At 40.4% G+C, this 27438-nt stretch overlaps 1 protein-coding gene across 2 annotated transcripts in view; it reads right to left on the minus strand.

Annotated features, from left to right (window-relative positions):
* The window catches only part of LOC136872765 (phospholipid phosphatase 1), a 227632-nt gene that overhangs the window by 46194 nt on the left and 154000 nt on the right, over nt 1-27438 (minus strand). The window contains exon 7 of one of the 2 annotated variants that reach the window (XR_011018106.1): nt 1192-1437. Coding sequence is in view for 1 of the 2 variants with exons in the window: in XM_068227527.1 (XP_068083628.1) it covers nt 1348-1437 (90 nt within the window). In the remaining variant the exon portion in view is untranslated. Of the gene's footprint in view, nt 1-953; nt 1438-27438 lie in introns of those variants that run through there. The other variant, XM_068227527.1, reaches the window with a different exon arrangement.

Here is a 27438-nt window from a genome sequence, read left to right on the forward strand (position 1 = left end):
TTAGATTTAGGAAAACAATTGAACTACAGCTTATGGTGTAATAATACATTCACGTCCTTGTACTTCGTGTGCGTTTTTTGCCTAGTTATTGTGCTATTACCCATAATTTGTGGTATATTTAATAAGTTTGGACATACTTTTTGTCAGGTGGTTTACTGTTACATTCGTTTCCACGCAAAATAATGGCAGAAAAACAGTCAAATGAAGATAGTGTGAAAAGCAGTGTAGTAGTTCCTGCTCCCTTGAGAAAAGGGAGAAAACGTACTAGGAATGAGGAGGAGTGGAGGAAAAATATTAATAATAATTTTTAATAATGTTATTTGTTTTACGTCCCACTAACTACTTTTTAAGGTCTTCGGAGACGCCGAGGTGCCGGAATTTAGTCCCGCAGGAGTTCTTTTACGTGCCTGTAAATCTACCGACACGGGGCTGTCGTATTCGAGCACCTTCAAATACCACCGGACTGAGCCAGGATCGAACCTGCCAAGTTGGGGTTAGAAGGCCAGCGCCTTAACCGTCTGAGCCACTCAGCCCGGCGAAAAATATTAAGAAACGAAAACTCTATGCTCAGAAGAGACTACCACAGATGCCGAAGTGTACGCATGTCAGCAGTGTTTTGAAGTGTAAAGAGTTATCTATGCAGGATGTTCAAATGTATTTCCAAAACATCTCTTGTCCGTTTTATATTTCCAAAATGTCCCTTCTCCAACACATTTGTATTAATATCTAATTAACGGTATGGTATTAAATGCATTCTTTGATTGTGGAAAATTATGGAATGTATAACAATTAGCTAGAAGAATGTTTGAAAGAGTCAAACTCAAAATTACATTTTCTATTCGTTTTTTCTCCGTTCTGTAAACTAGAAGCTGCTGGAGAAAGGACATTTTGGAAATATGCTCCTCAATTAAAGTGACGCCGTAAAATAGAGTTTGTTTCTACATTTTTAAATACATATTATTCAATTATGTGCTATACATGCTCAAAAATGGTATTCTCTATATCTCGAAATTTCGATAAATCGAAATAAAATGTAGCTCCCGATGTGATTTGAGATATCGAGGTACCACTGTATTAGTCGGGTTTGAATCCCTCACAAAAAACTAAGTTTAAAAAGTTCCTACGGAGACACAGACGTATGATGTCAAGTGTGTGTGAGTGTGTATTCTGTAGCGTAAAACTTAAGGCTACCTGTTATTTACTTTTCTTGTTTTAGTTTTTCAAATAGTGAACATTTCTATGTGGAGAAAGTTGAATCTCTGCAGTAGCAGTCCTTTTTGCAAGGATATCACTGACAAGTGGCTTAACTTCTGGAGGCCGATAGAATCACAATTCAGCGTTATTCGGTTACACACGCCCGTTTTCACAGAATGAGATATCTATTTTCCTTCTTGTTCTTAACTCGTTCTTCAAGAAGCCTCCACAGAACACCAACACCTAAAACAGAACAACAGTTCACATTGTACTCACATTGTACCAAGCAGTAAACCACATTGGGTTGCACATTTGCAGGAAGTGGCGGCGATTGGAAATTAAAAGTGAGTGTGTATGTGGGGGGGGACACAAAAATTTATGAACAACAAAAAGATCCGGGTCCAAGGGACATAGCGGGAGGAGAGGGTGGTGTAGACATCAAAAATAAATAAAAAATTGCTGTAAAGTGGTTTTTGAATCTCGTTAGAGACGTAAAGGTTGACAGTCTACCAACTTAAGTGCGGTAATAATCGTAGTATACAATAAAACTTTCACCAAAGGAACAATAATTACACGTGTATTACAATTAAATAGAAGTAGGCTAATTATACAATTAAAAACTAATTTCGTATAGTTGACTGCACTGTTACAAATGTAACGAGGACAAAAAATAACAGGTTACCGAGTAACGACAACAGAATAACGTACTAGTGAAAGTAGTAATTGGGAAGTTGTAACTGTCACTAGTAGCAGCTTACAGACACAGAATGTGACCTTCCGAGTTCAGATAGTACGCATGTCTTCCAAGTGAGAGCGCTTTCGTAGGAGATTGCAAGTCAAGTACACTAGAGTGTATACTCTATAGTGTATTTGTTTAAGTTGTTGCTGTCGTCTGGTAACAGTTGACTCGAGACATCGTGCATTATAATATTATTATAAGTTTCACCTGCATAATTTTTCTTGTATCATAAGTAAATTTGTATGCTAACTTTCCATATTGATATTATAGATAACATATTATTGATAACTAGAACATGGATTTCCATGCACTATCAAATCTCAAATTATGCATGCATTCATGCACTATCATATAGCAAAACATGCACAATAAACTGGGAAAATATGTACTATCAAAATTCAGTCCCTTTTGGAGCATTGTACAACAACTAATTTCTCCAAATTGTCTTGATTTAAGTTCATTCGTTTTATCTGTCAGCACATTCTTAAGCACAAGAAGTGACAGGCGCGTACTTAAATGAAGACATTTCAGACAAAGTGAGGTCAAATTGTTCATCTTTTGGATTTTCGCCACGATACGAATTCTTGAACGGATCACTTTGTTCTACTTACATCTATCTACCGCAGCTATTTCTCCGTGCGATGATTGTAGACACATTTGAATGTCCTCAAATACTGGTAATGAAATTAAATGTCGTATGGCTTTAAGTGCCGGAATATCCCAGGTGCAGGTCTTTCTATTTGACGCCCATAGGGGGCCTGCGCGTCGTGATGAGAATTAAATAGTGATGAATACAACACATACACCCAGACCCCGTGCAGTAGGAATTAATTAAAATCCCCGACCCAGCCGGGAATCGAACCCAGGACCCTCTGAAGCGAAGTCCAGTACGCCGACCGTTCAGCCAACGAGTCGGACACTTGTAATGACTGTCCGCTACGATAACAAAGTGACGAGTGAGAGTTCGGGTAGGAAAATCCAATGTAACAACGGAAAAGGGTTCATTGCAAAAGCAAGGTTTGTAGCTGCTAGCTCAGTAACGCGGCGTCACAGAAGTGCATTACAAGTTTTGTTTTATTCATCTGACATAGACGGAAAAATGAGCCCTCAATGAGTAATACACAATTTACGGTGCGATTTATAACAATGTATAACTGGAACAGCTTATTCCTAAGAATTTCAGTGATCGACGTGGGGCCTTCGGGCTTACGTCAATGTTTGCTCAAGCAACAGATAAGAAAGTGTTTGGTTAATTGGATTATAGGACTTCTACCTTACGTACTAAATTTCATTGTCACATAGGAAGCCAGGAATACGTATTCTCCGTCTCTTATTTTTAGTAATAGACATACCGAGCTCGATAGCTTCAGTCGCTTAAGTGCGGCCAGTATCCAGTAATCGGGAGATAGTGGGTTCGAACCCCACTGTCGGCAGCCCTGAAAATGGTTTTCCGTGGTTTCCCATTTTCACACCAGGCTGTACCTTAATTAAGGCCACGGCCACTTCCTTCCCACTCCCAGCCCTTCCCTGTCCCATCGTCGCCATAAGACCTATCTGTGTCGGTGCGACGTAAAGCAACTAGCAAAATAATAATAATAATAATAATAATAATAATAATAATAATAATAATAATAATAATAATAATAGACATACTGTATAACGTGGAAAAAGGTCCCCAAGTTCTGCAAACCAACATTCATAAAAGGCACTATCGTGCAAGTTAACATTAAATATGCGCCAAAATCACAAGAAAAGTAATATTATGCAATATTAAACGTCTAGATATTCGCTATTAAATCCAAAATCTTCAAAATATGCATTATGCATGAATTTTCTCCTAAAAAGGCCGAAACATGCAAACATGCACGGAAAAAGAACGGTTATTTGGAATCGTTAAGCCATAAAACGAATATTTTCAAAGTTTGAGAATTGTAACCAGCTTATTAGAAACATGCATTTGCATGGATATCCGGGCTCTATTGACAACACTACTTCATTTTACTTCATCGATCCTCTTGTACCGGTTTTTGTCGAGGTTTAGCAGACAGATCATCATGTTTTCTTATCTTCTCTATCTAAAAGAACTCCTGCGGGACTAAATTCCGGCACCTCGGCGTCTCCGAAAACCGTAAAAGAGTAGTTAGTGGGACGTAAAACAAATAACATTATTATTATCTTCTCTATCCTTGATCCGAGCATTGTAAAACTCATTCCTCTAGATTTCAGAAAAGACACTATCTTGTCTTCTCATTTCATCCGTTGTCTGCCTCTCGGTAACAGGGTTTATACGATTTTAAAAATAATTCCCAGTTTCAGGCGGCTAAAATGGATTTAAAATGTAATTATTTCTCCACGAAGTGCCCCCTCCCCCTTCCCACCCCTAATCGCCGTTACTCTTTCCAGGGACGTAAAGTTAGGGCTTGCAGGGCCTGCAAGGCAGGCGGGCGCGCACCTTTTTCGGGGCCCCGCAGATTCCTTACAAATAATATATATCTAGCCTAATATCACTCTGCACGGAAATGGTCAGGGGTGTTTAGTAAAATCAGTCGAAATAATTCGTTTTTACAATTTGCACGTAGAGAAATTGCTATTTGCTTGCATCTAGCGGCAGTTATTATACAGGGTCTTTCACTCAAAGCAAATACAGCTCAAAGTGGTGCTGGATGGCCACCCACCCTATTCTTTTGTCGACGTAAGTCGCAAAGTCGCGAATAATGTGGCCTGTCAACCGATACCGGTTTTGAGAGCCCTATCTTAATGTGTGACTTCCCCTGCTTGCTTTAATTGTGTGCGGTAGTGATGGGTTAGCGACGGAATCGAGTAGAATCGAGTAATGTGCTCTTAGAATCGGTATTACCCGACTCCAGACTCGAGTCCAAGCATACTGGTGTCGCTATCTGTGGACATGCCTTAGAACTAAAATCTACTGTACTGGAGTGCACGGCATTCAGGGTCACCCACAGAATATTTTTGTGGTGTGGAGTGCAATATGTTTGCTACTGATGATTGATGTTGTTCAGTCATCGGTCGTCAATAATTCGATTGTTATGATTATTATCATCATCATCATCATAGGCACTAAAGGTTGTGACTTACTAACAAACTGTCAGCTGTTTAGCTAGAACAGAATGACGTTCTGTCCGCTGATTTGCTGCGTGAACGTACGTCACATTCTGGACGCCTCATCTTAATACCCGACATTATATCTGCCGAAAGTATGATGTACATATAAACTGCTGTAATTCACCTGTTCCCCCGGACGATTGTAGGCTTTGGCGCGGTTAGCAATAGGCTATGGTTACAAGAAATCTGTCATACTACCGATCATATTAGCACATCTACGCCCGTGTATATGCATAATGGCTACATGAGATATAATTTACCAGTAGCGAAGCAATACAATGTGTGCAGAAATATCGTCTATAGTCTACAAATAGCACATGCTTAAAATACACTGATTACAACATACATACCGTGACAGGGATTTGAAATAATAATAATAATAATAATAACAATAATAATAATAATAATAATAATAATAATAATAATAATAATAATGTTATAACTTTTACGTCCAAGTACGTACATTTGTATGGTTTTCGGGGATGCCGAGGTACCGCATTTAGTCCCCCGGGAGATTTTTTACGTCCCAATAATTCTACCGACACTAGGTTGACGTATTTGAGCACCTTCAAATACTACCGGAATAAACCAGTATCGAACCGGCCACGTTGGGCTATGAAGGCCAGATAAGCTATATTATCAATATTAGAATAGATGGCATATTCAGTGAAGTGTGTGCGAGACGCCGTAAACGGATATTTTCATATCTTATTATGCGTATTAAGTGGCATTATTATCGTTTTCAAGTAATTATCAAATTTAGGTTATTTCTTTTGCGCATTCATTCAGTTTTTTCATATCGTACCGCGCTGTCGCAATCCCATAAACCCTCAGCGACCGCTTGTACGCATGCTTCATCCATCTACGAGCCGGCGAGTGAGCGAACGTGTGACGTCATGCTATCATCGAGCCTTCGCAAGCGAAGCGAGTCCGAGCCTGGACTCGAAAGAATCGAGTACCGCGATTCCAGGCATCACTCGCGCACATGACTAGTGTGCGGGGTATGCTGGATGGCCGGCGCAGCGCAGCGAGTAAATGGGTGAGCTGAAGGTCAGACGAGCACATGGCAACTCGCTGAGCTTGGGGCCGGGAAAGCGCTTGTTTGGCTCACATGTAATTAACAAGCACACATAATAACGTATAATCAAAGTAAAATAATGTCTCAGCTTGTCACATAAGATGTTGAAACTGTCCCCCACCTGCATCTCCACATCCCTGGACCGAGCTCGATAGCTGCAGTCGCCTAAGTGCGGCCAGTATCCAGTAATCGCGAGATAGTAGGTTCGAATCCCACTGTCGGCACCACTGAAAATGGTTTTTAGTGGTTTCCCATGTTTACACCAGGAAAATGCTGGGGCTGTACCTTAATTAAAGCCACGGCCGCTTCCTTCCCACTCCTAGCCCTTTCCTGTCCCATCGTCGCCGTAAGACCTATCTGTGTCGGTGCGACGTAAAACAACTAGCAAAAAAAAAAAATAAAAAAAAATTACACATCCCTGGCTTCATCTAAGGAAATTTTCATTCATGCGCATTAGTTCATCTACCGAGATAGCCTCAATTTTTCTCGTGATATTTTGCTTTAGTTCATCTAGAGTGTGAGGGTTTGTTGCATAAACCTTATTTTTCAATTTTCCCCATACGTGAAAATCGCTAACCGTTAAGATCTGAGGATGTTGCGGGCCACAATGGTTTACTAATTACCCTGTTGTCATCTCAATTAAACTTAATGACTCGTTAGCCGTATGCGCGATTGCCGAGTCTTGCTGGAAATATCCCGATTGGCATTCATTGTCCGTCAATTGTTACAAAATGGTACGAGAATGTCATTCCTATATCTCTGCCCAGTGATTGTGGTTTCAAACACTGTAGACCATATTATCCTGTCTGCAGTTACTGCTGACAACACTCCCATTTTCACACTCTAGATGAACTCAAACAAAATATCACGAGAAAAATTGAGGCTAACTCGGTAGATGAACCAATGCGTATGAATGAACATTTCCTTAGATGAAGCCAGAAATGTGTAGATGCAGGTGGAGGATGTTTTGAACATCTCCTGTGACAAGGTGAGAAATTATTTTGATTACGCGATATTATGTGTGCTTGTTATTTACATGCGATTCATACGGGCGCTCTCCCGGCCCCAAGCTCAGCGAGTTGCCATGTGCTCGTCTGGTGTTCAGCTCGCCCATCTACCCGCTGCGTTGCGCCGGCAAGCTGGGCGGCCCGCAAACAGTAAATAGTAAATAGACTGGCAGCGCCCTATCTCGTAGCATTGGTGTAAAGGTAATCGCCCACTGCAGGGAACCGCGCCGCGCCGCGCGGAACAAGCTTGTGGAACATTCCACGGGCCATTTTCCGAGACTTCGCCCATACAGCACACCTCAACGCGCCGCCTCTCTCCAGTTGGGGAAGTGCAGCTCACACAGAAATATGAGTTCCAGTTCCGAGGAGGACTTATTATTTGCGGTTGCGATATTTGCAAATGAGGAAGAAGAAAAACGCGAAAGAAAAGTTTGGGTCCACAACATTTATGAGAAAAGGGAAACGTACGGAGAGTTTCACCATTTATTTCCTGATCTACTAAAGGACCGAAGTAAATTTTCCCACTGCTTTCGTATGTCCCAAGAAAAATTCTATGAACTATTGAACCTAGTTAAGCCGTGTGTACCGAGTTCGATAGCTGCAGTCGCTTAAGTGCGGCCAGTATCTAGTGTTCGGGAGATAGTAGGTTCGAACCCCACTGTCGGCAGCCCTAAAAATGGTTTTCCGTGGTTTCCCATTTTCACACCAGGCAAATGCTGGGGCTGTACCTTAATTAAGGCCACTTCCTTCCCACTCCTAGCCCTTTCCTGTTCCATCGTCGCCATAAGACCTATCTGTGTCGGTGCGACGTGAAGCAACTAGCAAATAAAAAAAGCCGTGTGTAGAGCAAGAATATATCACCTTTCGCCGAGAAAGGCGTACAGTGCACAATACCACTAACCGCGGGAAGGTACGAGCGTGCTGGCACTAGTCGAGGACTCACGAAGACTGCCGAAACGCCACGAAACCACATTCTTTCCGTTATTCCTTCCTTCTACCCTCGCCCATACAAGCGCGCCGAAAGGAAAAAGTTCCGTTCCAGAAACCTGGGGGCTTCTGGTGCGGAAATTCCACAAGCTTGTTCCGCGCGGCGCGGCGCGGCTCCCTGCAGTGGGCGTTAAGCCAATTCATTTCACAAGAAGCAGACCACGGAAATTTCTTCTCGGCTGCGCTGCGCGGCGCGGCGCGGTGTAGTGGGCGATTACCTTAAGAGGGATGTATCACGCAAAACTTGTCCGCTAGGCAGCATAATGGTAATACCCGGTATGCGCTTTACGCTGCTCGATTGTTTTACATGAGACTTATATCAAATACAGTAGAGACAAGACCAACTACAATTACATCAGACCCTAATGCAGAAAAAACATGGCGGACATCGGCGTGCGATATGAGAGGTTGAGGGAAAGGTTATGCATGTTTATTCCGAGTCGCCTAAAGAAAATATCACAAGTCGAACCTCATGAAATGCAACTCACTAACTCAAAATATGAATAATTAAACACCATAAGTAGCGTTATCGCGTATTGTAAGTCTAAATGAAATTTCAGAGGGGGAAAAAAATGAAGGGAGAATTATTGTATCAACGTCAGGTTGAAACACAGAGTATAAAAATATTTCACATATGGATCTCCGGTCAGCAAATACGATATATAGATGTCAACAAAGTACATTATTAACCTTACATGTAACACCACCATTAACCACAGCCCATTATGTAAAACACGCAAACAAATTTCCCCAACAAAATTTCAACCCTCCAAAATCCACCTGTATTGTTGAGTAGGTACAAGCGATATTTGCATGAGAAACTTGGCCGTCTAAAGCACTCGTCACCTTAAAACTCATCAGAATTGATGGCATAATTGTATTTTATATAAAAAAGAACATAATCCTCACGTTAACTCACGGGAAATGTGGTTAGGTTTAGTTTAGGCATGTTCATTGTAAAACGTTGAAAATTAATTAAGTTACATCATTCTTGCACCACCGTTTAAGATTAATTTAGTCTCTTTATCATAAATCTTGGTCATGATTTTCCGGATCTTTCTGGGACTGATTTAATTTTCTTTGTAGTAAGGTACGTTGGCTGATAGGGTAAATGCTAGGATAGGCAACATTAGTTTTAACTTCGGAAGTTTGCGCGGCACTGGAATTAGATCACCACCTTCTATAGGTATACGTCTTCCCTCAGAATACATTTGATTTCAAAAATGATAAAATCATTAATGCACACAACATTATTAGTCCTATGATTCGGTTCGAAGTTTTCCTTACGAATGCTCTTAACCCAATTTTGCCTTAATTCAGGTACTAGGTCTTTTGGAAACGGGAACACTGAGCTCTTACTTACATCAGGCACATAGTACATTGAACTATAAACATATTGCATAGGTAACTAAAAATAAAGAAAGTACTTTCGGAGAAGGACACGAGAATCAAAATTAACCTAATCACCACCGACATTATTGGAATAAATAAGCTCTTTGAGAACAAACAGCTTCTTACGGCACTGAAAGAGCATCTATAATCTTCTTAAGACCATAAATAAATATAATGTACGATTAATAATATTCAAATTTCCGTAAATATTTGGTAACAACACGGCTTACACAAATCAAAACAAACGCATGCTAGCACTCCAGCTGCCGCCATTATGGACAGTTTCGATAGGTCGGTTAAGGTCTGAGATATTGTAGTTGGTCTTGGTAGAGACAATACGCGACACTGAGCGAGATATCGAGGGACAGCTATTAGAACTTTCTCTAGCGGATTGACCTGAGAACTACTGATTCTGTCATAAGAGCACGTGTATTCGTGTGTGAAGTTTTTGGTGTTATTTATCCGTTTTCAGTGAGTTGACAACATTAAATAGTAGCGTGTGTCATTCCTTGATATCTCCTCTCAACATGAGGGGAAAGGTATGTGCTGTGTTTGACTGCAGTAACTATGAAGTAGAGAATAATGTGCCGTCTTTCTTCCGTTTCCCTCGTGACAAGAAAATGTAAGTAATACTGTGTTTGCATATATATTCTTCCAGTGACAAAGAGGTTTTTACAGTACTTCATAATCTTCTGACCTGCTCGACCTCGACCCATATTTTAACTGGCTTAAAATATAATACGCATATTTTATTGTATAGTGCAGCAGTTCAATACCGATGTGTTGTTGTAGGTGTGATCTGTGGGTTTGATTTAATTAAGGAAAATACATATGCAAATGAGTGTGGCTGGTTGTGTCCAAGTTACCCCATTTGGAATGCCGTAATGCGTTCTCAAGCACTGAAGAAAATATGGGTGATTTAAGAAATGTGCATATTTTGTTGAAACAATATGATGATGCAAACTCGCTTTACCATAATGTAATGGCATTATGGCAAGTATTGCTTGTAGGGAAAATTTGAATGTTTTTGAGGCTAAATTTATAGATTTTCTTTCTGTTAGTAGGCTTCAAGTTAAACGGAAAATTGTTCAGCTCTTAAATGTAAATTCATTGAATCATGTGTGTAAGGACTGTGCCGATATTTTTGTTAACACGTGTTTTAATATGATGATACAATGCTTTTTAAATGAGTAAAAAGAAAAATCTAGCCGTGAACGTTCAGGCAGGAATTCTAAAGCTTATAATAACCTGTTAAATAATTCTTCATTCATTTACCCAGAATTGCTTTAGCAACTTTGAAGTTAATATCTTAGTAACTCTTTCTTTCTAGACGTAATTTATTTATCTATTTCCGTATGTACCTTTCCATTGATACTTGAATTTAGCACGAACTTTCAGGTCAAGCCACTAGGAGCGCCACTTGCGTCTTGTCTCGCATTTTAACACGGCTAAATCCGGAAGTGTCGCGTATTGTCTCTACTGCATTTGCTTATATGGAGTATTCCTATATTTGTGATCATCGAAACGAAACTTTAGCTTTAAATGCATGAAAATGCAGTTACCATATTCTGTTAATGTTTTTAACTAGACGGGAAATGGTATAGGTGAAATGGCGATTGCGGATTTGGAAGCAGAATTGAAGAAAAGGAGCGGAAAAATATCCGGAAAAAGCAAGAGTTAATTGAAAGGTAAAGACTAAATGCAGCAACTCCTTCTTTTAGCGTTTGTGTTAAGCTTGAATTCTTTAAGTACAAATAGCATTTTGAAAACATTCCTAATACGGTATTTTTCTTTTCTTTGCAGGTTAGAGGCGTACGTAACGCACGACATTGGTGTGACAGCAGCAGTGCCTGGGGTTACATCCAGTACGACTGAACTTCATTTCCCTGCAGCGCACGAGTTTCAGGATCTTGTTTCGGACCATAGGACAAATATGAAGATTTCAAAATTGGAATTAATGAATTATTTCGTGTTCAGGAAGGATGACATTGATGGTGCTTCAGGGTCAAATAATAATTATAGGTCACTGTGTGATTCAAGGTACCGCACACGGTGTTATGACTGTTTTCCTACTTCTATATCTTCATGCTCTCGGAGTTATTTCCAAGGTACCGGTGCCACGCCATGAAAATGTCGAAGGTACAGCGTTCTCCTTAAGTCTTCGTCTTTCGCATAAAATTATTGAAATAGGTTATATTAACTCCTCAGAATATCACTACCTCATTATAAAATTATTTATTAATTAGTACTAATTAGCTTACCAATTTCAGTAATGACATAATCTTCAACTCCAAAATGTTTCGAGCAGACCTTGATATTAGGAGTCACATTTTTATTTCGTAGGTCCTGGCTACGAATCGCATGCAACCACTTTTTACGGAAAGGATCCTGCTTAGGAAATTCATGGTTATGAATACGGTCGACCTTGATATTGGGATATTGGGGCACAGCAATAGTCAGGCATCACAATTTTCTTGTTGTCTTTGTTGTCGTAACGATATATTAAATCTTTAACTTCATCATTTAACTAGGTAACTTCCATTAAAAACACATACAAACAAATTACGATCGACAAGCGCATACCGGGTAGGCTATTACTCGCGAGACATCCATCGGTAGTGTTTCAGTACATCCCTAGTGAAGCTAGAAGATTGCGGCCGCCGCCATCTTACGTCACTACAGAGCCACGGTAAACATGTGTGTTACTGTGATAAGTGCAGTTTTGTTTTATGTTGTCTTAATGCACAATTCACAATAATGTTTTGGCAAACTACTGTGTGGCAGAATGGCGAATACCTGTGTAGTGTTTGGGTGTGGTTTTTCCTATTTACGAAGAAAGAATAAGGAAGGAATAGGAGTTTCAATACATCGGTAAGTGGCGTAGATGTGCTTGTGTACCCCCATTACCTACTTATTAATACAATTTTATTCACTACTAGCAAGATACCCGTGCTTCGCTAGGGTATTATAATGAAATTTATAATTGAATGGTTAACGTTTTATATATAATCCACCGAAATTCGCGATGTGACTCGTTTTCTGAGAGAATCCGCCAAAATTCGTGATCTGATTCGTTTTCTGAGAGATTACGGCAAAGTTCCACCCATTTTTCAATCTTTCTTTCCAGCAATCGATTTCGTTCTTCCCGGGCTGATTCCAGGTATTCCACTCGGTCAGTTGGGTTCCTAAATCTTTGCCATCTTTTCCTATAAGCATTTTGAATATGGTTCAAATCCTTGAGGAGATCCGGCGTGGTGTCATCTTGGGCGCCTTGACGGTACTGAACCCGCGGCCGGACTGCATTCGTAGTCTCTACCCGGCCAGTACCCGTTTCTAGCGCGGTCCGCACATTTGGACGACGGTCCAGAACATTATTATTATTATTATTATTATTATTATTATTATTATTATTATTATTATTATTATTATTCATGTTCTGGACCCCACAGAAAGATGCAAGACCGCTACTTGGCGGTAAATTACATCTGCTGCCATTGTCATTGCTGAAAATGTGACCAGCACCATCGTCGCGCGTAGGCAAGTGCGCGAGATTTCTGGCGACACGAATGATATACTTCCGTGCATTATTGACCTTATTATAGAGGTGAACAGTTGCACGGTCAATATCATTCCTATCGTTTATTTCAAATGTGTTTAAATTTTTATTTATATGCCAGGAGAATCCACTGTAATCTAACTTTATGTTCTCCAAAGGAAAAGATGGCTCTTGAAAACGAACCCAGGAAAGATTTAAAATGATCAGTTTCTGATCAGAATAAATACATTATGAACAGTAAAATCAATTGGTCTCAATGCATTTTTCAGCCCACCGCCGTTAAGTTGATTTAACCCCCCCCCCACCTACCCCGCCCAAAGGGGCGTGTTTATTTTTGTTTAAAGGAGATTCCAAATACCAATGTTCACGTCTGTTACATTCAATTTTGAGATATGTATCCCCATAAACATAATTACCTTTTTTTAACTTCCTTTCACACTACTCCTTTAAGTGAAGTTTCCGGCAAAAATACTTGTTTCTTTAATAGTAAAGGATATTCTAAATACCAATTATCACGACTCTAACATCTTCAGTTTTTGAGATATGTGTCTTCATGAAAGGAGTTTAACTCCTTTTCACTCCCGCCTCTCAAGATGATTCCCCCCCCCCCCAAAAGCGTTTTTCTTTGTTTTTAAAGGAGATCCAAATTTCAATTTTCACGTCTGGAATAACTTTAGTTTTTATTAGACGTGAGTATTCTCATACAATTAAGTCAATTAATTTTTCAGTTCTTTCACTTCCCCCTCCCCACTTCATTGGATTTTCCGAGAATACGTGTTTCTTTACTTTTTAAGCAGATTCCAAATATCAAATTTCACGTCTTTAACATCTTCATTTTTGAGATATCAGTAGCTTAATTAAAAGAAATCAACACCATTTTCAGTCACTTTTACCCCCCTCCCTTCCTCCACCCAAGTGGTATTTCCGAAAACTAAAAGTACACGTTTCTTTATTTTTAATAGAGATAAAAATACCATTTTTCACTTCTGTAACATGTTATATTTTTTTGATATACTGTAGAAATTCTCATTTTAAAATTTCACCCCTTTTTATTTCCCCTTAAGTGGAGTTTCCAAAAACAAATCACCTATGTTTCTTTACACTTATAGGAGATTCCAGCTACCCACATTTTACGTCTGTAACATTTTACGTTCCTCAGATATTCTGTAGATATAGTCTTTCAAAAAATTCACCCCATTTGTCACCCCTGTTTAACCGCAATTAATTGGATTTTCCAAAAACAAAAAAAAAGTACGTGTTTCTTTATATGTAAAGGAGATCCCATATACAAATTTTCAGTTCTGTAATATCTTCAGTTTCTGAGATATATGTATCCTCATTAAAGGCATTCAACCCATTATTCACTCTTTTACACCCCTCCTGTTGGAATGTACAGAATACAAAAAAATACGTGTTCCTTTATTTTTAAAGGAGATTCTAAATACCAATTCTTACATCTGTAACTTATAAAGTTTTAAGATGTAGACACACTCATTTTAAAAATTCGCTCCCTTATCACCCCCGTCATTAATTGGATTTTCCAAAAACAAAAAATTCGTGTTTCTTTATTTTTAAAGGAGATTCCAAACACCAATTTTCAGGTCCGTAATATCTTCAGGTTCTGAAATATAAGTAGCCACATTAAAGACATTCAACCACTTTTTCACCCTTTTCCACCCTTCCTATTGGGATTTTCCGAAAACAAAAGAATACGTGTTTCTTTATTTTAAAGGAGATTTTAAATACCAATTTTTACATCTATAAACTTTAAAAGTTTTGAGATATAGATACACTCATTTAAAAAATTCACCCCTTTCACCCCCCATTAATTGGATTTTCCAAAAACTAAAAATACGTGTTTCTTTATTTTAAAGGGAATCCCAAACACCAATTCTCAGGTCTGTAATATCTTCAGTTTCTGAGATATAAGTATTCACTTTAAAGGCATTCAACCCGTTTTTCACCCCTTATCACCCCTCCTATTGGGATTTTCCGAAAACAAAAAATACGTGTTTATTTTTAAAACGGTCAAAACTACCAATTTTCAGGTCTGTAATATCTTCAGTTTCTGAGATATAGGTACCGGTATCCTGATAAAAGGCATTCAACCCCTTTTTCGCCCTTTTTCACCCCTCCTATTGGGATTTTCTGAAAACAAAAAAATACGTGTTTCCTTATTTTTAAAGAGGATTCTAAATACCAATTTTCACATCTATAAACGTTTAAAGTTTTGAGATATAGATACACTCATTTTAAAATTTCACCCCCCTTTTCACCCCCTTACCGAAGGAATATCCAAAAATCCTCTCTTAGCGAGCACCTACATCATAATATGAATATATCCCCAAAATTTCGTTTCTTTATGTCCAGTAGTTTTGGCTCGGCGATGATGAATCAGTCAGTCAGTCAGTCAGTCAGTCAGTCAGTCTGTCAGTCAGTCAGTCAGGCAGTCAGTCAGTCAGTCAGTCAGTCAGTCAGGACAAGCTATTTTATATATATAGATTAAAGATGCCTAATTCACTTCCTTCCGATGTATATTTATCGGCGTTAGCCCACTTGTTACTTAGTGCGGCTAGGGCGTAATAATAATAATAATAATAATAATAATAATAATAATAATAATAATAATAATAATAATAATAATAATAATAATAATCATCATCATCATCATCATCTGTTTACCGTCCAGGTTCGGTTTTTCCCTCGGACTTAGCGAGGGATCCCACCTCTACCGCCTCAAGGGCAGTGTCCTGGAGCTTCAGACTCTTGGTCGGGGGATACAACTGGGGAGTATGACCAGTACATCGCCCAGGCGGCCTCACCTGCTATGCTGAACAGGGGCCTTGTGGAGGGATGGGAAGATTGGAAGGGATAGGCAAGGAAGAGGGAAGGAAGCGGCCGTGGCCTTAAGATAGGTACCATCCCGGCATTCGCCTGGAGGAGAAGTGGGAAACCACGGAAAACCACTTCCAGGATGGCTGAGGTGGGAATCGAACCCACCTCCACTCAGTTGACCTCCCGAGGCTGAGTGGACCCCGTTCCAGCCCTCGTACCACTTTTCAAATTTCGTGGCAGAGCCGGGAATCGAACTCGGACCTCCGGGGGTGGCAGCTAATCACGCTAACCACTACACCACAGAGGCGGCAATAATAATAATACATTGGGTTATAAGTAAAGTTTTTGTTTCGGTGGGTTAGTAAAGGAATAATAGTGGCCTCGATCTCTTCTAATTTTTAGATACATTGTAAGGATATCAACATTACTGTTAAAATTAGAGTGCAAGGATTAGTAATTTGGTAACAATCAAAATAGGTGTTAGGTTTATTATCACAGAATATTATTGAATATATCTCAGGATTTGGTGGTGAAGATGTTAGTCAGTTGTTTATCTACCGTGTGATACTTGCAAGGAAGGTATTGTACAAAAAGAAAAACCTTAGCTGGGCTGAGTGGCTCAGACGGTTGAGGCGCTAGCCTTCTGACCCCAACTTGGCAGGTTAGATCCTGGCTCAGTCATGTGGTAGTTGAAGGTATTCAAATACGCCAGTCTCGTGTCGATAGATTTACTGGCACGTAAAAGATCTGCGGGACAAAATTCCGTCACCCCGGCGTCTCCGAAAACAGAAGTAGTTAGTGAGACGTAGAATAAATAACATTAAACATTATTATTAGAAAATCCTTATCCATTAATTTTTTTTTGCAAGGGGCTTTACGTCGCACCGACACAGATAGGTCTTATGGCGACGATGGGATAGGAAAGGCCTAGGAGTTGGAAGGAAGCGGCCATGGCCTTAATTAAGGTACAGCCCCAGCATTTGCCTGGTGTGAAAATGGGAAACCACGGAAAACCATCTTCAGGGCTGCCGATAGTGGGATTCGAACCTACTATCTCCCTGATGCAAGCTCACAGCCGCGCGCCTCTACGCGCACGGCCAACTCGCCCGGTCATTAATTTATTTCAAGAATGGCGGTTATCTGCATATTCCTACGAAAGATGTTGTTCATGTGTGCAAACTTACTTAGATGTATTTCGGAGAGTATACATGTAATCGTCCGCCTCTGTGGTGTAGTGGTTAGCGTGATTAGCTGCCACCCCCGGAGGTCCGGGTTTGATTCCCGGCTCTGCCACGAAAATTTGAAAAGTGGTACGAGGGCTGGAACGCGGTCCACTCAGACTCGGGAGGTCAACTGAGTAGTGGTGGGTTCGATTCCCACCTCAGCAATCCTCGAAGTGGTTTTCTGTGGTTTCCCACTTCTCCTCCAGGCGAATGCCGGGATGGTACCTAACTTAAGGCCACGGCCGCTTCCTTCCCTCTTCCTTGTCTATCCCTTCTAATCTTCCCATCCCTCCACAAGGCCCCTGTTCAGCATAGCAGGTGAGGCCGTCTGGGCGAGGTACTGGTCATTCTCCCCAGTTGTATCCCCGACCAATAGTCTGAAGCTCCAGGACACTGCCCTTGAGGCGGTAGAGGTGGGATCCCTCGCTGACTCCGAGGGAAAAGCCGAACCTGGAGGGTAAACAGATGATGATGATGATGATACATGTAATCATTTAAGCTCAGTCATGAAAGGGAACATACCTAATTAAGTCACAGTAAAGTTGTATGAAACACTGTTGTTGTTTTTATTTTTAGTTTAAATTCACATGCTTTAGATCTAAACTCAAAGGACACGCACGTTTATCGCCTTATTAGTGTAATTTCATTACTGTATCTGAAAATACGTGTGAGAGCCCGCCTGGTGGCGTTGAAGTCTGAACAGTCTGACACCGTGGTTAGCCAGTTCGAGTCCCATTGGTCGAAAAAATTTCACTATCAGAAGGTTGGTCGGCATGGTAGGGGAGTTGGTGGTATAAAATACCTAATCATTAGATTGTGTTCTAAAAGCCTGGATTAAATTCCAAACCACTCCATAGTGCTCAAATGGAGTGAGGGCATATGACGCTGTTGATGGTGATTCGTCCGTCGGATGAGGAGAAGGCTATGTGCTGGCATCGGATTTCACCCTCTCCCTTTGTACCACCAGGAATTACGCCATTCATTTCATCTCATTATCTCCTCTGTTGAGATTGACGTCAGTAAGGTCATCCGGTCATAAAACCTCTCCACGACAGATTCATCTCACTTCATACCCGACCCTGTACAGAAAGGGGACAAGGGTTGGACAAATAAACAAACTTGAAAACACGTGTAAATCGTGCTGTAAGAGAGTTGAATGGAAACAGGTTTGACCATAGATCGGTCTAAAATAGGTTGACTATTTTTAGGCATTCGTAAATTGATATACCAGTGTTTCTTTTTCTAACAGTAAAATGAAGGACCTAAAAGGGCTAGTTAATCAGTCTTGTTGTTATTATTTCGATGTGCTTTTAATTATTTTAATTTTCTGCTGTTCAGTATACCCGTTTCGGCTACTATTTTAAGGCTGGTCTCCACTGATTAACATTTAACAACAACATGTTAAATGTTAACTGGTGGCACCATCAACATGTTAAATGTTGAATACTGTTTCATTTAACATTGCGTCCACACTTAATAAACATGTTAAACTTGACTTCCTTTGTTTATATACAGGTAGTTGATTATATCAATTTGTGGTAATACATTTAGGTGGTGTCTAGTATTTTCAAACAAGGATAATGGGCTCAAATGAAGAGTTTTTGGCCTTTGCTGTTGCCACTGTTGCTTCCTGTTTTGATATAGAAATGCAGTTTTATTAGGCACATTTACTCCCCTCAGCCTGATCATTGCTTCAAAAGCAAACCACTTTGAAGTATAAACTTCGTCCGCTCCCGCCCCCGATTTTCGACTTTTCTGAATTTTTTGCAATTCTCGACTGCACTGGGAGCGGAGGGACGCTGGTTATTTTTCGATGCACCCCCGGGAACAATTGTAGATAATTTCGAGTTCCTGGAAACTGTCGTCTTTCTTCGCTTTATCTCTGTATTCCTTTGATGAGACATCCCGCAAACAAGGCCTTTCTAATATATCATTAATTAAGTCCAGATTAATCTCTCCTGCTCCACTCCATTTCTGACCATACATTTCAGTATAGTGCAGAGAGAACGACACATGTGCGCGTACTGTATTTCTAGCTTATAACAAAGAGAATGAGTGTTTGGGAGTTTTGTAACTATAATTCTACTTTACGCGAAGCACGCCGTTTGCGTCGTGTAGGTTGTCTGTTGTCATGGAAACAGCACGGAATTTGCCGAAGCTGTGCCGACATCTCACGAACAAGGAATTGACTTGACAGGTTTTCCACTTGGAGCGGAAAACACGCCAACATGTTAAAAGTGTTAACCTCAACATTCTGAATTAACATGCAAAGTCAATTGGAAGACACAATCACAATATACATGTCAATTGTAACATGTTAAATTTAACGTGTTGGTGTTAAATGTTTATCAGTGGAGACCGGCCTTTACATTAATACATCGGGGTAGTGTAGTGACGTATGATGGCCGCGGCCGCACGCTTCCGGCTTCAGAATCCTGCTGCTCATTGCCAGTCTACTATGTCTGTGGGGCGGCGCCACTTTGAGTGAAAGACTGTAATTGTGTTGAGTGTTACACAGCACAGCTTGTCGTCTCTCGCAACACCGCGTCTCGCCCCTCACAAAAGACCTGCACCGAATTATTTCAAATGAATGATTATAGCAATAAAGATTTATACCAAACTACCACAATTTAATTCGAAAATGATACTTTATTGATGTGCAGTGCACCAGAGATCACATTATGTAGACATTTTGCTGAACATTTAACTTTTGTCGCACATGTATTCGAGAACACTGTATAGTGCCAATAATAAGTTGGTGTAGTAACAATCAGACAAGTTATCTTCAGACGAAATTTCTCTGCACGAAGTTAATAATAAACTACGCTTATTAATTGTGCGGTTTGATTTTTCAAACTTTATTTGAACAGATATTTTAAATTTTGTTCGTATATTTATTGGTGTTGTAATCGAATAAATTATCATACCTGAGACTTCCATATCGGCTACATAGTATAGTTACTGAAACTTCAAACCAATTAAAATTATATAAGTCCAGGACCCGCCGGCTGTGTGACGCCATGGGTGACGACATTGAGAGGATGAGATATTTTTTGTATAACTTGACAATATATTGCACACTTCTACCTGCTGTAATTAAATGTATATCAGTTACTTATAGGTTTTGCATTTTATTTGAAGGGGGCCCGAATTTTTATTTTGGCATGCGGGCCCGTATGGCATACGTTACGCCCCTGTACATTTTACACAACCTAAGAACAGAAGAACTGACCATTTCTATGCATTTTCTTATTGAATTAATTTCCTTCCCTACATTTGTTAGGATGCTAGCAGGAAGTTGGGAGATGCAAATCAGTAGCAGTTCGAAGATCCTAGTACTGAATTTGCCTAAAGGCATATCAGTTAATTTTGTATTTTGAGCCATCAGTACCGTATTGTCTTTATCAATCAATCAATCAATCAATCAATCAATCAATCAATCAATCAATCAATCAATCAATCAATCAATCAATCAATCAATCAATCAATCAATCAATCAATCAATCAATCAATCAATCAATCAATCAATCAATCAATCAATCAATCAATCAATCAATCAATCAATCAATCAATCAATCAATCAATCAATCAATCAATCAATCAATAGTAGTATAATAAGCGGGTTCGGCCGCCTCCTCCTCCTCCCGCCGCCTCCTCCGCCGCCGCCTCCGCCGCCGCCGCCAGCGGGAAATTTGAATTTTGGCGGGAAATTTGAATTTTGGCGGGAAATTTGAATTTGTAAACAAAGCCACGTGCTTTTTGACAGCTGTCATCGACAACAACGCAACGCTAACCTCACTGCTGCCATCTTGACGGGCCTAAACCTCACTAGTGCCAACTTAACCTCACTAGCGTGAGGTAAACAAAGCCACGTGTTTTTTGACAGCCACGTGCTTTTTGACAGACAACAACGCATCGCTAACCTCAGTACTGCCATCTTGACGGGCCTAAACCTCAGTAGTGCCAACTTAACCTCACTAGCGCGAGGTAAACAAAGCCACGTGCTTTTTGACAGCCACGTGCTTTTCAACAGATTTGTAAACAAAGCCACGTGCTTTTTGACAGACAACAACGCATCGCTAACCTCAGTACTGCCATCTTGACGGGCCTAAACCTCAGTAGTGCCAACTTAACCTAACTAGCGCGAGGTAAACAAAGCCACGTGCTTTTTGACAGCCACGTGCTTTTTGACAGATTTGTAAACAAAGCTACGTGCTTTTTGACAGACAACAACGCATCGCTAACGTCAGTACTGCCATCTTGACGGGCCTAAACCTTAGTGGTACCAACTTAACCTAACTAGCGCGAGGTAAACAAAGCCACGTGCTTTTTGACAGCCATGTGCTTTTTGACAGATTTGTAAACAAAGCCACGTGCTTTTGACAGCTGTCATCGACAACAACGCATCGCTAACCTCAGTACTGCCATCTTGACGGGCCTAAACCGCAGTAGTACCAACTTAACCTAACTAGCGCGAGATAAACAAAGCCACGTGCTTTTTGACAGCCACGTGCTTTTTTGACAGCTGTCATCCGCCATCTTTAAACTACAGAGCACCGTGCTGCCCTCTTTCGTCACCTGTCATCAGCAGTGCTGCCATCTTGACGGGCCTAAACCTTAGTGCTACCAACTTAACCTCACTAGCTCCAGATAAACAAATCCACGTGCTTTTTGACAACCACGTGCTTTTTTGATAGCTGTCATCCGCCATCTTTAATCTATAGAGCACAGTGCTGCCCTCTTTAGCTACTTACCTTTGAAATGTGGTGGCGGATAATTTGAAAAATGCTTTTCGACAAGCAGCCATCTTTAATCCAGAGAGAACCGTGCTGCCCTCTAAGTGGTGGCGGCAAATTGAAAAATTCCACGTGCTCTTGTTTGAAAACAAACTCACGTGCTTTTTTTGACAGCTGTCATCTGCCATCTTTAATCTATAGAGCACAGTGCTGCCCTCTTTAGTTTGAAATGTGGTGGCGGTAAATTCCACGTGCTCTTGTTTGGAAACAAAGCCATGTGCTTTTTGACAGCTGTCATCCGCCATCTTTAATCAACAGAGCACCGTGCTACTATCATGCGGGCAATTTCATCACCTGTCATCCGCCATCTTTAATCCACAGAACACCGTGCTGCCCTCTTTATGACTACTACCTTAAGCATGTAGTAGCGGGCAATTTGAAAAGTTCTGTTAGCTATCATCCGCCATCTTTAATCAAGAGAGCACCGTGCTGCCATCTTTAGCTAGATACCTTTGAAATGTGGTGGCGGCAAATTGAAAAATTCCACGTGCTCTTGTTTGGAAACAAACTCACGTGCTTTTTCGACAGCTACCATCCGCCATCTTTAATCAACAGAGCATAGTGCTGCCCTCTTTAGTTTGAAATGTGATGGCGGCAAATTCCACGTGCTCTTGTTTGGTAAACATAGCCATGTGCTTTTTTGACAGCTGTCATCCGCCATCTTTAATACACAGAGCACCGTGCTGCCCTCTTTATCGTAGTAGATGTAAATTCGTCACCTGTCATCCGCAGTGCTGCCATCTTTAGCTAGATACCTTTGAAATGTGGTGGCGGATAATTTAAAAAGAAAAATTCTACAGCAGCCCTCTCTCGACGCTAATTGCATAAGATGGCGGCTATACATGACTCCTTAAGGGTGCTTACGCAAGATGGCTGCTATACACAGGTTCTTATGAGACGCCCTTGGGATGCTTGCTCAAGATGGTAGTTATACATGGCTCCTTATGAGATGCCCTAGGGATGCTTGCTCAAGATAGCGGCTGCTCTTATGGGACGGCTTAAGTGTCCTTGCACAAGATGGCTTGAGACGCCCTAAGGATGCTTGCGCAAGATGGCGGACACAAGATGGCGGCTATACAAGTCTCCTTATGAGACGCCTTAAGGGTGCTTGCGCAAGATGGCTGCTGCTCTTAGCTTAGAGGCTAACGTGTCGTGATAGTTCGATTCATTAAATTTAGGGCTTAAATGCAAAATGTTAAATATCTCGAAAACGGTGCATCGTAGAGCAAAACGGACAAAATTTTTCTACCCAATACCTAGGTTCGCAGTATGAGGAACAAGAAAATCATAGTCTAATGATGGGATCAACGGTTCGGTTCCTACTTAGGCCCTTTGGCATTTGCTCTGTTTTAGCTTGTATTGAAGCGAGTCTTCGTAACATGATCAGGTCTAGCTATGGTAGAGAGTATAACGTACCGTGCAGGTTCGATTCATTAAATTTGGAGGCTTAAATGCAAAATGTTAAATATCTCGAAAACGATGCATCGTAGAGCAAAACGGACAAAATTTTTCCGCCTAATACGTAGGTTCGTAGTATCAGGAACAAGAAAAAACATAGTCTAATGATGAGATCAACGGTTCGATTCCTACGTAAGCCCTTTGCCATTCGCAGCTATCTATTTCTACAAGATGGTGGCTGCTCTTATGAGAAACAAGATGCCTTGAGACGTCCTAGGGATGCTTACGCAAGGTGGCAGACACAAAATGGTGACTATACATAGCTCCTTATGAGACGGCCTAGGGGTGCTAGCACAAGATGGCGGCTACTCTTATGAAGAAAGCTAGCTTAGAGGCTACTGCGCAAGATAACAGCTGCTGTTATGCATGTGGTGGAGGGCAATTTGAAATTCTATGTGCTTAATCAACAGAGCACCCTGCTGCCCTCTTTAGCTGAAATGTGGTGGTGGATAATTTGAAAAATTCTTTTGACAGCTATCATCTTTAAACAAAGGCGACTATACATAGGCTGTTAAGGCCTTATCATTCTCCTCCTCCTCCTCCTCCTCCCCCTCCTCCTTATCTACCTCCTCCTCCGCCTCTTATGTCAAGGCATAGCTTTATATCGAACAAGTTTAAACCTGCATCGCGAAGGCAAGCGTGTGCAGCGATAACATTATTGCGCATGTTTAGACTTTCGAAACATAAGAAGAGTAGAATCAAACGCTGTACTCGATACGACATGTGATCAGAACATTGATTGATGCGTTCAGAAAACAAAATAAGTGATCAAGACTAGAATCGAACGATGTACTCAATACATCATGTGTTTAGAATATGTCAGGGGATACGCTTGTTCTAAGAAGATCAGATTGAAACATAACAAGACTAGAATAGAACACTGTAATCGATGTTGTTAACTTCAACATGTGATCAGAACATTGATTGATGTGTTCAGAACACAAAATAAGTGATCATGACTAGAATCGAACACTGTACTCGATACAACATGTGATCAGAACATTGATCGATGTGTTCAGAACACGAAATAAGTGATCAAGACTAGAATCGAACACTGTACTCAATACAACATGTGTTTAGAACATGTTAGGGGGTACCCTTGTTCTAAGAAGATCAGAATGAAACATAACAAGACTAGAATCGAACACTGTAATCGATGTTGTTAACCTCAACATATGATCAGAAAATTGTTTGATGTGTTCAGAGCAAAAGTACAATTTTGATGATTTGCGCAGCTAACTCGCTCGGTAAACGATATAGCCAAAGTATAACTTCAAATTATTTACCTTCCATCATTCGTCTTGTGTGTAAAAATCAGTCGAACAAGTTATCGCATAAACATGGCTGAAAAAAAATCGTGATAGGGTATGGAACCCAGGGGTTACATCTTATCCGAAGGGCAAAAAGGATGAAAGGACTCTTCCTCCTCCTTACCGCACATTCCTTGGCTAAAGGGCTAATGGGCTAAAGGGCTAATGGGCTAAAAGGCTAAAGGGCTAATGGGCTAAAGGGCTAAAGGGCTAAAGGTGCAACAACCTCATCGATCGCTATCAGCAAGAACGCTTGTACTTTGTTAAGTGTAGAAAATTAATCTTTATTGGTAAATGGTTTTATGTTCAGAACAAGGAATGGAACCTAGGGGTTACGTCTTACCTAATAAAATCCCCGAGGTGCGATGAGTTACGTTTTTCGAACTAGTGTTTGGAACACTGAACTTTTCAAGATGGCAAGAGTGAGGTTAGCAATGTTCTGTTGTTGGATTTTAAATTCCGCGCTACAACATGCATAAGGTGGCAGCCCTTGAGGTTTACTCCCGTAAAGATGGCAAGAGTGAGGTTAGCAATGTTCCGTTGTTGGATTTTTAAAATTCCCCGCTATAACATGCAAAAGGTGGCAGCCTTGAGGTTTACCGCCGTAAAGATGGCAGCAGTGAGGTTAGCGACGCTCCATTGTCCTTCAAAGTGAGGTTAGGGTTCGTCAAGAAGACAGCTGTCAAAAAAGCACGTGGCTATGTTTACCAAACAAGAGCACGTGGTCGTGACGTCACGCTCACGTAGTATGCTGCCTCAGCATGTAAAGTTCAATGTCTACACCTACGTAGTTAACACTCTGCTATGTTCACAAGATTTTTATACATCACTATTCTTTATGCTTTAAGTTCATTCACATAGGCTATGCTATGATAGCAGCACAAACACATGCGAACTTTGTACATTCTAATGGAATAAGTTTAGTACTGTGTGCGTCATGGATACATGATGTGTGCACGCATTTAATCTTGACTATACGTAATGCTGCTGCTTTGTTTACAAGATTTTTATACATTGCTATTCTTTATGCTTTAAGTTCGTGCACGCACAAGCGATACTCGTACGCTCTAGCAGGAGAAGTTTAGTACGATATTCGATACATACATTATCGATAGGTGATGTGTACACGCTTTAGAACATAGCTCATCTTTATGCTTTAAGTTCGTGCACATGGGTTAGGGATACACAAAAGCGATTGCTACATGCTCTAGCGGAAGAAGTCTAGTACGATAGTAGATGCATGTAAAATCGATAGGTTATGCTAAGATAGCAGCACACTTACATGATTTTAGCACAATCTATTGGGAAAAGTTTAGTATGATAGTCGTTTCGTGCAAAATCATTAGGTAATGTGTAAACGCTTCGAAACAAGGCTATTCTTTGTACTTTAAGTTCATGCGTACAGGTTATGCTAAGATAGCGGCACAATCTAGCGCAAGAAGTTTAGTACGAGAGTCGATGTATGTAAAATCGATAAGTAATGAGTACACGCTTTAAAACATGGTTATTCTTCGTACTTTCAGTTCATGCATCTTAGTTATGCTAAGATAGCAGCACAATCTAGCGGAAGAAGTTTAGTACGATATTTGTTGCATGCAAATCGATAGGTGATGTGTACACACTTTGAAACATGGCTATTCTTTTTACTTTAAGGTCATGCGTATAGGTTATGCTAGGATAGCAGCACAATCTAGCGGGAGGAGATTGGTATGAGAGTCAATGCATGCAAAATCCATAGGTAATGTGTACATGCTTTGAAACATGGCTATTCTTTGTACTTTTAAGTTCATGTGTATAAGTTATGCTAAGATGCCAGCATAATCTAGCGGAAGAAGTTTAGTACGAGAGTCAATGCATGCAAAATCGATAGGTAATGTGTACACGCTTTGAAACATGGCTATTCTTTGTACCTTAAGGCCATGCGTATAGGTTATGCTAAGATACCAGCACAATCTAGCGGAAGAAGTTTAGTACGAGAGTCGATGCTTGCAAAATCGATAGGTAATGTGTACATGCTTTGAGACATAGCTATTCTTTGTACTTTAAGTTCATGCGTCTTAGTTATGCTAAGATAGCAGCACAATCTACCTGCAGAAGTTTAGTACGAGAGTCGATACATGCAAATTCGATAGTTGATGTGTACACGCTTTGAAACATGACTAATCATTGTACTTTAAGTTCATTGGTATAGGTTATGCTAAGATAGCAGCACAATCTAGCGGAATAAATTTAGTACGAGATTTGATGCATGCAAAATCAATAAGTAATGTGTACACGCTTTGAAACATGGCTATTCTTTGTACTTTAAGTTCATGCGTACAGGTTATGCTAAGATAGCAGCACAACCTAGCGGAAGAAGTTTAGTACAATATTTGTTGCATGCAAAGTCGATAGGTAATGTGTACACACTTTGAAACATGGCTATTCTTTTTACTTTAAGGTCATGCGTATTGGTTATGCTAAGATAGCAGCACGATCTAGCGGAAGGAGTTTAGTACGAGAGTCAATACATGCAAATTCGATAGTTGATGTGTACACGCTTTGAAACATGGCTATTCTTTGTACTTTTAAGTTCATGTGTATAAGTTATGCTAAGATACCAGCACAATCTAGCGGACGAAGTTCAGTACGAGATTCGATGCATGCAAAATCGATAGGTGATGTGTACACACCTTTTTACTTTAAGGTCATGCGTATAGGTTGTGTTAAGATAGCAGCACAATCTAGCGGAAGGAGTTTA

This window comes from Anabrus simplex, chromosome 4 (assembly GCF_040414725.1).
Source record: "Anabrus simplex isolate iqAnaSimp1 chromosome 4, ASM4041472v1, whole genome shotgun sequence".
Classification (NCBI taxonomy): domain Eukaryota; kingdom Metazoa; phylum Arthropoda; class Insecta; order Orthoptera; family Tettigoniidae; genus Anabrus; species Anabrus simplex.